Source organism: Seriola aureovittata, chromosome 4, assembly GCF_021018895.1.
Source record: "Seriola aureovittata isolate HTS-2021-v1 ecotype China chromosome 4, ASM2101889v1, whole genome shotgun sequence".
NCBI classification, from domain to species: domain Eukaryota; kingdom Metazoa; phylum Chordata; class Actinopteri; order Carangiformes; family Carangidae; genus Seriola; species Seriola aureovittata.
In genome coordinates, this window is record NC_079367.1 from 22,624,483 (window position 1) to 22,635,835 (window position 11,353).

Sequence of the window (11,353 nt, forward strand, 5' to 3'; positions counted from 1 at the left end):
GTCGGACTGTCCTCACATACAGCAGCTCTTCCCTGAGGTTTTCAGACCAAATTGCAATTAAAACTAATAATGAAGTTTTTTTTTAATATATTTCATATGTGAATTTATTAATACTGAGTGATGATCTGTATAAAAAATGCAACCGTGATGACCAACTGTATCTGTCATAAATTCAGGTCTCCTTTTATATTTGTCTGTGCTCCCTACATTTCAGAGGAGGTTTTTACTCATTAACTTAATGCACGCTCGTGGGTGGAACAGTTGGAAGTAAAAATACCGTTTTCTGTATTGTTTCTTTTCTTTTGTTGTAGATGAGTATGATTTTTTCTTGGTTTCAAAATGAGCGTTATTGCTAGTGCTTAGCCAGAACTTGCATCATCACCAGGATTGGAGTTGAAGAGAGAGGGTGAAAAGGGGCTTCAGAGCATTGCAGTTCTGTTATGGTGTATAGCAGACACTCATATCTGGATGTCATATTACGAGTAGTCTTACTTTACCATCTTATAAGGATAGGGATACTGCACAGTGGTGCTTAAAATAACATAAATATATATATATATATACATGTATCCTAAGGTGTTGTATACACATGCTTGAAGTGTTATTGAAACTATTAATGACACAATATAGGGATTTGTGTTTGTACAAGTACCATACTCTCCTTTCTCTGACATAGTATCAACAAAAACAGCATTACAAGCTTCACAAACATAGGATCTCACTGAGGAAATGTTGTGTTAACTGTGTGAGATTTTATAGGCAAACCTATTAAACTGGTAAGTCACTCTATATGTGTGTGTGTGTGTGTGTGTGTGTGTAATCATATCATTTCATATTTACTAACAGACTTAAAACTCAGTTGAATTCAATTGGATTTTATAACATCTTCCACAAGCATGCTTTTTGGCATCCATGGAATACCTACTTGTATCTGGATGCGGGGTTTTTTATCCAGTAGCATTAGCATTTGGGTCACAGTTAGGTAAGCAGTGTGTGATCATAATACCTGCTGTAGATTAACAACAGGGATTTATGGCCACATGTAGTACAGAGAATTCACATTTGAATATTAAATTGGATTTTTGTATAAAGCTTAGATATTGCTGAAATGAGTAAAAATTTAAATCTAAACAGGACTAATGACAACGTCAGGTCTTAATAGAGGTCTCAATAATACATTTGGAGTATTACAGCACAGTAGTTGCTGGGGAAATCTGAATGTTGAAAAATACATAGTGTCAGAAGCCATTGTTTCTGTGTGTGGACACTAGTATCTAACACTCAAAATTGGGAATGCTTGAAGTATGCCCTGCTTTCCACTATGTCACTCCTCATTCTTCGCCTTTTGTATGTGAAAATTAAAGCCAAGCATACTTGAAAGAACTATCACTTTACTTTGGCACACATACAGTATGACCATGTGTGTTGCGCATTATACAAAATTTGAAATTACACATTACATAACATACTGTATGTAGGTGAAGGCATCCATGAATGAGACACAAAGGCCCAAAAAAGCACGTGTGCTTATCTTGTTGTTTGTACTTGTCTGACATCTATAACTCCTAAGGACACGAGAGCCATCATCATGGAAATATATGGAAAAGGCCTTCATCCCACTCTTCCACTTGAGCAGGATCAAGGCTGTTATCAACAGGCGATTGAGAGGTTGTATATTTAGCACTTGGTCCTAGAGTTTCTAGTCAGAAGTTTTTATCTTCCGAGGATGAAATGACCATGACCTCCTGGCTTTTAAAGTCCCACACAGCCGTGAGATGGAAGGCCATATTGGAGAAGACGACAAGATACTCAAACACGGCAAATAATGTATAACCTGTGAAAAGAAGAAACAGTGGTATATAATAGATATCCATGTTTAGGTCAGTATTTTGTAGCTACAGTTGACATTATTGCAAACATTCCTCAACATTTACTGTTCAACAACCTTTACAAACTGATTTAATACTTACTCCCTGATTCACAGTACATGTTGTGTTTCCAATAAAAGAATCCAGCAAAAGCAAGGAAAGATATGTTAAGAAGTAAAAAACGCACTTTCCAGTGATGAGACTTGGCATCCTATATGAGAGCAGTAAAACAATATCACTGAGTTAGACTGAAATACTGCAAATCAGGTGAGGGATTTTAATTTACAGTGTGTGAATACCTCACCTCGGGACTCAGTGAATACTTCTTAATGGACTTCCACAAACGGCAGGTTATCAGCATGTAGATGAGGGAGCTGATGATGAACAGGACAAAGCCTTCCTTATGTACAACTAAGGAGCAAACAATATATACATGTACATGATATGTTTGACTTAAAATCTCTCCAATAAAAGGCACTGTGTTTGAAATGATCTCAAAATATGGATTACCCACAGTATGTCTCACTGGATGATACATATGTGAGGAGCAAGAGGCCGAGGTTTTCAGAAATAGAAAAAGCCAGGTTCAAGCAGCTGAGTGGACTCTCAGGGAACTTCGAGGCAAATCGTGTCTTGTAAAATTTGAAGTAGGTAAAAGCCACAAGGAACCTCGGTGCTGAGTGCAGTCCAATGCAAAACCGCCATATGTGGCACTCAGGACTTAGGCTTATGGAGGCACTGATGGATGGCAGGTAGTTAGGAACCTGGAAACACAGAAATGATTCAGTTTTGGTTCAAATGATTGTTCAGCATTAAAGTCAAATCTCAAACCAAGAAGTATTGAAAGGAGACAACAACAGAAGGAGAGAAAAATATTTCTCCAAATTAAACCACAATAGGACACAGGGAACTACATGTAGCAGATCTGTCTTGTTTTGTTAACACCAAGGTAAGAAAAATATGGTTGGTTACATTTGCAAAATAAGGACATTACCTGGCAATGTGTACCAGTAGAGTCCTCAAAATGAAAAACAGAGGAAATGAAGACACAAGCTATTAGTCCAAGCAGTGGTAGGCACACTGTAGTCAAAACACAGGTTGTGAATGATATCCTGATGACCAGGGGCCTCTCATGCCCCAAAATGTTAGAGCCTTGTAGCATCTTGGTCTGAAACAATGAAATGTTTGATTTTAAAACATCTTCATCGCCATCATGATGTACATACATACACATGTGGCAATAATAGCTCCGTGCAAAGCATGAATCAATAGGCTACTCATGAGGTACATTTGGAAATTAATGAACATGTCATGTACACTTAGACTGTAATATTAACCATTCATTAATTTGGAACATTTTGATACAAATGCATGTATTTACTGAACATCTGAACAATTATACTGAAGTCTGAAAACCGAACTCAACTTACCTGCAATCTGTTTATTGTTTAAAAATAACTGCTGCCGCAACTACACGCAGCTGGCTCGTCAGTAACTACGCTGTTACGATCACATTCAGGCTGCAGGATGGACCTGAATATTCCATGTACCATAAATAGGGAGGGTTCCTTTAAGCTGGAGATCACCCAGCTATCTTAAATTCCTGCGACATTTTTGCATCCGTTAGATTTTAGTCAGATTCTCCCAGCAGATGTTAACAGGCCTGCGGATGCAACATCCTCGTTGTGAGACAGAAAACAGGAAGGAAATGCAGTAGGTGTGGAAGAAGCAGCACCCGGAAGAAAAAGTGAGCGGAGGAGAGTGAGGAGGTTGCCACGTTTGTATGTAAAAATGATGCTCAGACCACATGCAAAATAAAATGTGTTTCTCTATGTAAAAACTAAAAGCGCAAACTGCTGGGTTTACTGCCTGGCTGTTTTTAGAGGACGGAGCTGGGAGCTCTCCGTGGTGCTGAAGCAGAGTAAACAAAGGGTCTATTTTCATTTTCGTTTTTTCTTTCCATAAACAGATCCTGTGTGTAACAGCTGTATGTGAGTCCAATGTGTGTTTGGGGTTAACATGTAGTTGCATTAGGTCTTCTTCATTCTGTAAATCCGCTGCCCCGCCTCTTCTTTTCTTTTCCAGATTCATCTGTGCATTTGTGCAGGTCTAGATCTAAAACGCACGACTGATTACTGCTGAATTCACCACCGGTCTGCTTTTTCTTTCTTTTTCTCTCCATTTTCTCTATTTTTTGTATTTTTCTGTTTTTGATTTTTAATTTGTAAACTTGTCTGGTACAGAACAGCTCAAATGGTCTTTGGGTCGAGATAACTTGTTTCACCAGAATGAAACGACGGAGAATCCAAACTTTATTTCGGTTGCTTCTGTGTGTCAGTATTTTGCCACGTAAGTTTCCATTCATGTTATTCTAAGTTAAAATGTTGACCTCATATACGATATTTTTTCTTGCCTATAGTTAATCAAAATTATGTACCAGAAAAGACGACGAGGATGACACAAGATGTAGGATAAAGAAAGTTTGCATAAAATCTTTGTAATTCATTTTTTTATTAACATCACTGTTTTAACATTTTATGGATCATCCAACATTTCTTCTCAGATTTTCCTTCCTCTTCCATGAAAGCTGTTACCCGGAATTCGCAAACTTGCAGCCAGTTGTTCAGGGATTTTGCTATCATCATAATCCCATAGACCTTCTTTGTATCCAGCTCAGGGTTAACATCTGGCTAGCTCAAATCCAATGCTGACATTGGAAACAAGCCCCAGTTAGAAGATATTGTTTCTATTTTTAAAACAGTTCACACATCCTCTCTCAAGTGTCTCGTTATTTTGAAGTTATGGATGTAGAACTTCCACGAATAATTCCCTTATAAAAACATGAAAAACTATGTTTAAATATGGTATTTCTAATGTCCTTTCGATTAATCATTTCTAACTCCATTCTTTTCACAGGACCTGAATGTTGAATCTCCCTGTTTAAGCTCATTTTGATTCTCACATGTTGTGTGTCCAGTGGGTTAAGTGTTCAATCAACACATGCTACACATACACGGGGTGAACAGAGCAAGTTGCTGCTGGTACATAAGGTCAGATTTGCCTGATCTCTTTCTAGAGCTTTAGAGAAGGGCAATCTAACCTAACATCCCCTTTGTCCCCTTCTGCCATCTGTCATGCAGCTACATTTCCTCTCATGTTCTCTCTTTCTTCCCATCTCTGCCTCCTCTCCACTGAATTTGCTATGAATGCCACTGGCCAGAAAACTGATTCATCAAAAACGATCACACAGGAATGTCCTTTAAAACACTTCATTTTGCCAGACTAAAAAAAAAAACATAATAAATGGAACTAAAATTTAATGTGGTGTAAATGACTGAAATACATGGTGACATGGCTGTAAACTGTTTCTTTCCCTGTCTTAGCCTGTTGGTGTGCTCATGGGAAATATGCTCATAAGCTCCTGAATGATTTATTCACCAACTATACTAGTGCGCTGAGGCCTGTGGAGGACACAAACACCATCCTGAATGTGACCCTGCAGGTTACATTGTCACAAATTATCGACATGGTAAAACACCACAGTTTACACAATGCTTTATATCTGAAGATGAATTATCCAGACAGGACCTGAAACAACTGATTATTAATTATAATTAATTGACTTGTCAATCCACAGAATCTGCCACTGATTCATTGTTTCAGTAACATTTTAAGCAAGAATTGTGAAAAAATGCATTTTGTGCACATTCCCTCCACCTCCCAAACAAAATACTTTGATGCTTTTTTCTGTTTTATATTACTGTAAACTGAATATCTTTGAGCTTCTGTCTTTTGGTTGAACAAAACAACACATAAAAAGCCATCACCTTGGGGTGTGGGGAGGTTGTGATTGGTATTTTCCCACAATTTTTGATATTTCATGGACTAAACAATGAATCATTATTCGAAAAAATTATTGTCAGCTTTATAGCTTAGATGGCTGCATTAGTTGCAGTCCTAGTGCTGATACCCACACAATAGCATTACATCAGTAATGCTATTTTATTGTGTCATGATATTTGTGTTTACTTCTCATATGTATCTGTCATTTATTATGTATAAATTTCAATCTTTTACAGGATGAGCGAAACCAAATTTTGACTGCATATTTATGGATACGGCAAGTGTGGGTTGATGCACACCTCAAATGGAATAAAGATGATTACGATGGACTTGATACCATCCGCATACCTAGTAGTTATGTATGGAGACCTGATATAGTCCTATATAACAAGTAGGTCGGACTGGTATTGAGTTAATCATGCAATTATTATCCTACTGTGGCTCTTATTGGTCAGTATACATGGCACAAGCTGAACAGTCCTTGAAGTCATTATTCATGGGAGTGTCCAGGCCTCTGTCTGCTTTTTATACACCAGTAATGTAACTACTGCAGTAGTCCAGCTGACAATGAAAACAATAATTTTCAAAATCATTTATTTATGACAAAGAGGAAGGGAGAGCAGTGCTGCCTGAGTAGGTGTGGGGCCATGGAACATGCCTTGATGTGGAGGAAAGAAGTCCTAGTGATGCCTCTGATGACATTATATTGATTATGATAACCTAAAAACATCAGGTAGCATGTATGCTAAACACATGCTTATACAAACATTTAGCACTGCTGAAAAGATTTAAAATGCAGACACAACACTGAGGAATGATACAACTCTCCAAAATGTGTTGACTCTTCCCTCATTTGGTGTACTTGTGCCTTAGTATCCTGATCAAGTTTCTCTCAAATATCATTCTCCACGTACTCCAGGAAATTGCAGCTTCTCTTATAACATTTTTTAAAAAGGTATCCAAAAAATCTATTTGCTCTTGGTGTGAATGTCAACAGAGCTACTCTAATTTCTTTTTCCAGACATGTTTTCTTTGTCTTTCAGTGCAGATGATCATTTCACTGGCCCTATGGACACCAATGTGGTGATCCGACACGATGGCCAGATAATGTGGGATTCCCCAGCTATCACCAAGAGCTCTTGCAAAGTGGACGTGTCTTTCTTCCCCTTCGATGCTCAGCAATGTAGGTTCACCTATGGCTCCTGGACCTACAACGGTAACCAGCTGGATATCCAAAATGCCATGGAGAGTGCTGACCTGGCTGACCTGGTGGAAAATGTCGAATGGGAGGTGCTGGGTATGCCGGCTAAGAGGAACATTATTCTGTATGGCTGCTGTGCCGATCCTTACCCAGATGTTACTTACACACTGAAACTGAAGAGAAGAGCTTCCTTTTATGTCTTCAACTTGCTCATACCATGTGTGATGATTTCTTTTCTGGCTCCACTGGGCTTCTACCTGCCTGCTGACTCTGGAGAGAAGGTGTCTTTGGGAGTCACTGTAATGTTGGCCCTCACTGTCTTTCAGTTGTTGGTTGCAGAGATCATGCCACCCTCTGAGAACGTACCTCTTATTGGTAAGGGGAATATACTGGGGTCAAAACCCAACATGTGTGATAAGTGTAAGTTCTAACTCTATGTTGATTTCCTTATCTTATTTTCTTCCACAGGAAAGTATTACATTGCAACCATGACCATGATCACAGCCTCCACTGCCCTTACCATCTTCATCATGAACATACACCACTGTGGCCCGGATGCCAAGCCTGTTCCCAAGTGGGCCAAGAAAGTCATTCTGCAGTACATGGCCAGAATGTGCTTCGTTTATGAAGTTGGGGAAAACTGCATGTCGCCACAGCCGGAGAAACAGGAGCCTCCACTTGTAAAGAACACCAACTGCACCATGAACGGTCAGGCAGGACCAGGCAGAGAGGACTGTGTCTTCAAAATGGAGAGAGGACAAGAGACAGTGACTTCAGAGGAGAGGGAAGACATGGATCAGATGATGAGTCCAATAGGCTCAATTGGGAAGAATCCTACCAACCACTACAGCACTTGGAAAAATGGCATTTTCATGAGCATGGACTGTGGAGATTCGGGGGGTCCAAGGAGATGCAGGAAGGGAGGTGTGAGTGAGGGAGAGAGAAAAGACAGAGAGTTTTCCTGCTGCTCCCAAAGCAATGAGAGGCAGCTGCTGCGCAACATTGAGTACATAGCCAACTGTTACAGAGATCAGAGGGCCACGCAGAAAAGGACTGGGGAGTGGAAGAAGGTAGCCAAAGTTTTAGATCGCTTCTTCATGTGGATATTTTTCATAATGGTGTTTTTCATGAGCCTGCTCATCATGGGCAAAGCCATCTAACTGCAGAACTGTTGAGAAGTTGGACTTAAGGACAGTGTTAACACGTGTAAGACAAAGATCATTACAGGGTAGTAGAGGATTCATTAAGTACAATACTTTAATCAGTAACTTACTTAACATTCAGATGTCCAAACCTCTTAGAAATAGTTCAATCTGGAGCCCGAGTCATCACTCAAGCTACTGCAGTCCTAAGTATAAGTAAAATTCAACTTTTGATAAACATCTTGGTTATGGGTTCAGTTGTTGACAACTTACATTCCCTAAATTTCGTTCTAATGTTATGTGAAAGTTATTAAGCTCAGCCAAAAAAAAAAAAGTCTGTCGTCAAATCAATACAATTTAATAGTTATAGTATTTCTACTATTTCATGCTTTTTTTTCAAATTATATGCTGATAAAAAATTTTTACAGCAACATTTATTTCTTTGTATCTGAAATAATAGATTATTAGATATGTAGATGAACATGTATTACATTTGCATATGGGTGGAAAATAATGAAAATTTGGCTTTATTTTACTAATATAATTTAGAAAATAAATACAAAAGTTGATAAATAAATACACTAGTATGAGTGTGACTTAATAATTGCAATTTGTAAAATGTAATTCTAAATGTAATTTTATTATCATGAAATTAATCAGTGAAAGAGAGAATCACTCAACTTCACCGAACAGTCAACATACAACCAGGGAAGATTCCGTGTATGAAATCACAACATGAGAAAACAAGTCTCAGTGTAACCCACATGGATTATCTGTTAAATCCCCTGGATCACAACCATTTGCTCCTCTCTTGATGTGTATTATCCCTGGTCTTTATGTTGCAAAATGGGCCATAACTCTTTAATCTGAAGCCAAAGGAAAACAGACTGAATGCTTAATCAGTAGAACTGTGTTTTGAATGACTTTTGATTTGAAGAACTATTTGAAAAACATGCTCTGCTACATTCAGAGAAGTGGAGAATTGTTATTGAGCCAGATTTCATGTGAGGGTAACTTTAATCAGACCACTGGACCTGATGAGACCTCTGATTGACCTTTCATCACAAGATCTGTGGCCTACTAGATGGAAATACAGCCTCATTACAGCAAACGCTGAGGAAAGACAAGGACAGTATTTTTTTGGAAATACAACAGTTCTTATCGTCTTATTCAGAAATGTATTCAGCCTACTCTTGTACAATGTATGTGGGAAGACCATAATTTCCGGAGATTAGCGCAACTCTGCAATCAAGGAGAATTGAGCTAATAATTCAACTGCGTATATGATCAAATCCTGTCATTAGAGTCAAAAGTAATAGTAAGTAATGCTCCAATATAAACTGAACCTTTTATTAGGACTCACTCCCTGGTTTTCATTTTATCATATAAAAATGTTTTCAAATTTAATTTTTATGACCTCAGTCATTCTGCAGTGTTATTAGTCCTGTAAATCTTTAATGAGGCACACAATTACCAACTTAAATCTCTATCTCTATCTTTAGCACCCATTTTGCAGCGAATGAAGAAAAACGTTAATAGATTCATTAATCAATAAAAAGGAAACTGCTGTTAATTTCAGATAAAATAGTGTACATATAATTTTATTCATATTATATGTATAAAAGGTTTTTTTTATTTTATTATTTTATTGTAGTGTAATGAAACACAGTACTGACATCTGAGTTCAATAAGTACAAATAAATACATGGATAAACATTAATTGTATATTTACTGGTAGTCATTTTTACATAAACTGTTAAGGCTGGTAAGGTCAATGGAAATTATTATTTTATCCTTTTGAATGAATTTGAATGAATTAATTTTGTAATAATCAAAATTAACATAACCCAAAGCATTATTGATGTTGTTCTGGCATTGAAACACAAGAGGTTGGTAGAGAGCTGGTTATGGGGTCTAGCACCAAAGGCCTGGGAAACTAGTATTGATACTCACTCTTCTGTCTTTACACTTTATGATGATAATCTGCTGTGTTGAATTTAGAAATTTAACTTGAAAATCAGAAGATGTACTTATCTAATTTATCCATTAACAGTATTAACTTTGGTAACAGAAGATAAAGATCTTGTGTTTCTTTGCCTGCTTGCCTGAGTTTTTTTGGATATTGAAACAAATATTCATTTCACATACTTACAAGAGTATGCAGAAGGAACTGCAACTTAAATTTAAAGTGACTTATTACATGCAATTGAAACAAACATCATTGTATAACAGCTTTTGTGCGTCAGATACAGACAGGCTTTAGAACAGGTCTGTCATGTTGTTTGTGTCTGTTTATATGTCTTGAATGGCGGTAGGAGGCATTAGGTTGGAGACAATTTTCTTTGCAATATTTGGATAATTTTATCCCGTAATGATCTTGTTTGCATTCCATAAATGATTGGATTTAAATTAGCAGGGACAACATGAAATAAAATATATGCAATCTTCCTTAAATCTGGGTAATTTGGGAAACGATGCAATATGATGGTTAAAAATCCTGACCAGAGCATGATAAGATAAAGAACAAGGTGGCTAGCACACGTTTGCAGTGCTCTGTTATTCAACTCTTTGTTTTTCTTGATCCAGCAGATGAGAGCTATTCTGAAGTAGGTGGCCGCTATGCCTCCAATTGAGCAACTAAACAGTAGCACAGTGAAAAAAAGTCCATAGATATTGTTAATGGAGACATCTTCACAAGACAGCTTGAACAGTGATGCATTGTCACAGTAAGCATTTTGTATAACTGATCTACAACGGGACAACCTCACTGTAAGACCTATCAAAACAGACACGAGCACTAATGACACCCCCCATGCAGTTGCTGACAGCCAGAACACAGTCTTGGTAGTCATAATGGAGCTGTACCGTAAGGGGTGACATATGGCCACATATCTGTCGATTGCCATAATGACGAGAATCATGTGTGAAGCTGAACCAAACGTGTGGCTGTGAAAGGCTTGGATCACGCACTGGTTATAGGTGATAAACCGTTCAGTTGAAATGATGTGAGCCATCAGCTGAGGCAGTAGGACTGTGTTACCTATCAGATCATTGACAGACAGGTTACAAAAAAGGATGTACATCGGCTGGTGCAAACTCTTCTCAGTGATGATAAGCACGAGAACTCCAATGTTAGAAAAAAGCAGGGAAAAGTAAACAAACAGCAGCAAGAAAAACAGAGGGTATGTGAACTCTGGAGATATGTCAAAACCTTGGATCTCTAAGATATCACTTGAAATTGTCATGTTTCTTTCCATTCTGTTTAACTTGATGGAAAACCTGAAAGAGAAAAAAAAATT

The 11,353-nt window shown here is 37.8% G+C and overlaps 3 protein-coding genes across 4 annotated transcripts; 1 reads left to right on the top strand and 2 right to left on the bottom strand.

The window, feature by feature from the left end:
- Nucleotides 1–859: 859 nt before the first annotated feature.
- On the bottom strand, nucleotides 860–3,559 carry LOC130167394 (post-GPI attachment to proteins factor 2-like). Of its 2 annotated transcripts, none has more exons than XM_056373547.1 (6): nucleotides 3,299–3,559; nucleotides 2,863–3,036; nucleotides 2,379–2,632; nucleotides 2,173–2,242; nucleotides 1,971–2,079; nucleotides 860–1,834 (listed from the first exon to the last, which is right to left on the bottom strand). In XM_056373547.1, the coding sequence occupies exons 2-6, from the start codon at nucleotides 3,028–3,030 to the stop codon at nucleotides 1,704–1,706; spliced, it is 732 nt and encodes a 243-aa protein (XP_056229522.1). In that variant the 5' UTR covers nucleotides 3,031–3,036; nucleotides 3,299–3,559; the 3' UTR covers nucleotides 860–1,703. The 2 variants fall into 2 exon arrangements, with proteins under 2 accessions (XP_056229522.1, XP_056229521.1); XM_056373546.1 differs by having other exon boundaries at nucleotides 2,173–2,279; nucleotides 2,383–2,632; nucleotides 3,299–3,556.
- Nucleotides 3,560–3,753: 194 nt separating this feature from the next.
- chrna10a (cholinergic receptor, nicotinic, alpha 10a) lies at nucleotides 3,754–10,350 on the top strand. Its single transcript, XM_056373543.1, has 5 exons — nucleotides 3,754–4,217; nucleotides 5,252–5,397; nucleotides 5,948–6,102; nucleotides 6,755–7,287; nucleotides 7,381–10,350. The coding sequence occupies exons 1-5, from the start codon at nucleotides 4,157–4,159 to the stop codon at nucleotides 8,070–8,072; spliced, it is 1,587 nt and encodes a 528-aa protein (XP_056229518.1). The 5' UTR covers nucleotides 3,754–4,156; the 3' UTR covers nucleotides 8,073–10,350.
- A 22-nt stretch (nucleotides 10,351–10,372) lies between these two features.
- Nucleotides 10,373–11,353, bottom strand: LOC130167393 (olfactory receptor 52E4-like). Its single transcript, XM_056373544.1, has one exon. The coding sequence runs from the start codon at nucleotides 11,309–11,311 to the stop codon at nucleotides 10,376–10,378; it is 936 nt and encodes a 311-aa protein (XP_056229519.1). The 5' UTR covers nucleotides 11,312–11,353; the 3' UTR covers nucleotides 10,373–10,375.

Excerpts from the sequence above, each read along its gene's own strand:
- LOC130167394 (XM_056373546.1), bottom strand. The coding sequence starts at position 3,030 with ATGCTACAAGGCTCTAACATTTTGGGGCATGAGAGGCCCCTGGTCATC. Across the intron at positions 2,080-2,172 it reads AGTATTCACTGAGTCCCGAG|GATGCCAAGTCTCATCACTG; the intron begins GTGAGGTATTCA and ends GCTCTCATATAG. Across the intron at positions 1,835-1,970 it reads CATGTACTGTGAATCAGGGA|GTTATACATTATTTGCCGTG; the intron begins GTAAGTATTAAA and ends TTCTTTTCACAG.
- chrna10a (XM_056373543.1), top strand. The coding sequence starts at position 4,157 with ATGAAACGACGGAGAATCCAAACTTTATTTCGGTTGCTTCTGTGTGTC. Across the intron at positions 4,218-5,251 it reads GTGTGTCAGTATTTTGCCAC|CCTGTTGGTGTGCTCATGGG; the intron begins GTAAGTTTCCAT and ends TCCCTGTCTTAG. Across the intron at positions 7,288-7,380 it reads TGAGAACGTACCTCTTATTG|GAAAGTATTACATTGCAACC; the intron begins GTAAGGGGAATA and ends TTTCTTCCACAG.
- LOC130167393 (XM_056373544.1), bottom strand. The coding sequence starts at position 11,311 with ATGGAAAGAAACATGACAATTTCAAGTGATATCTTAGAGATCCAAGGT.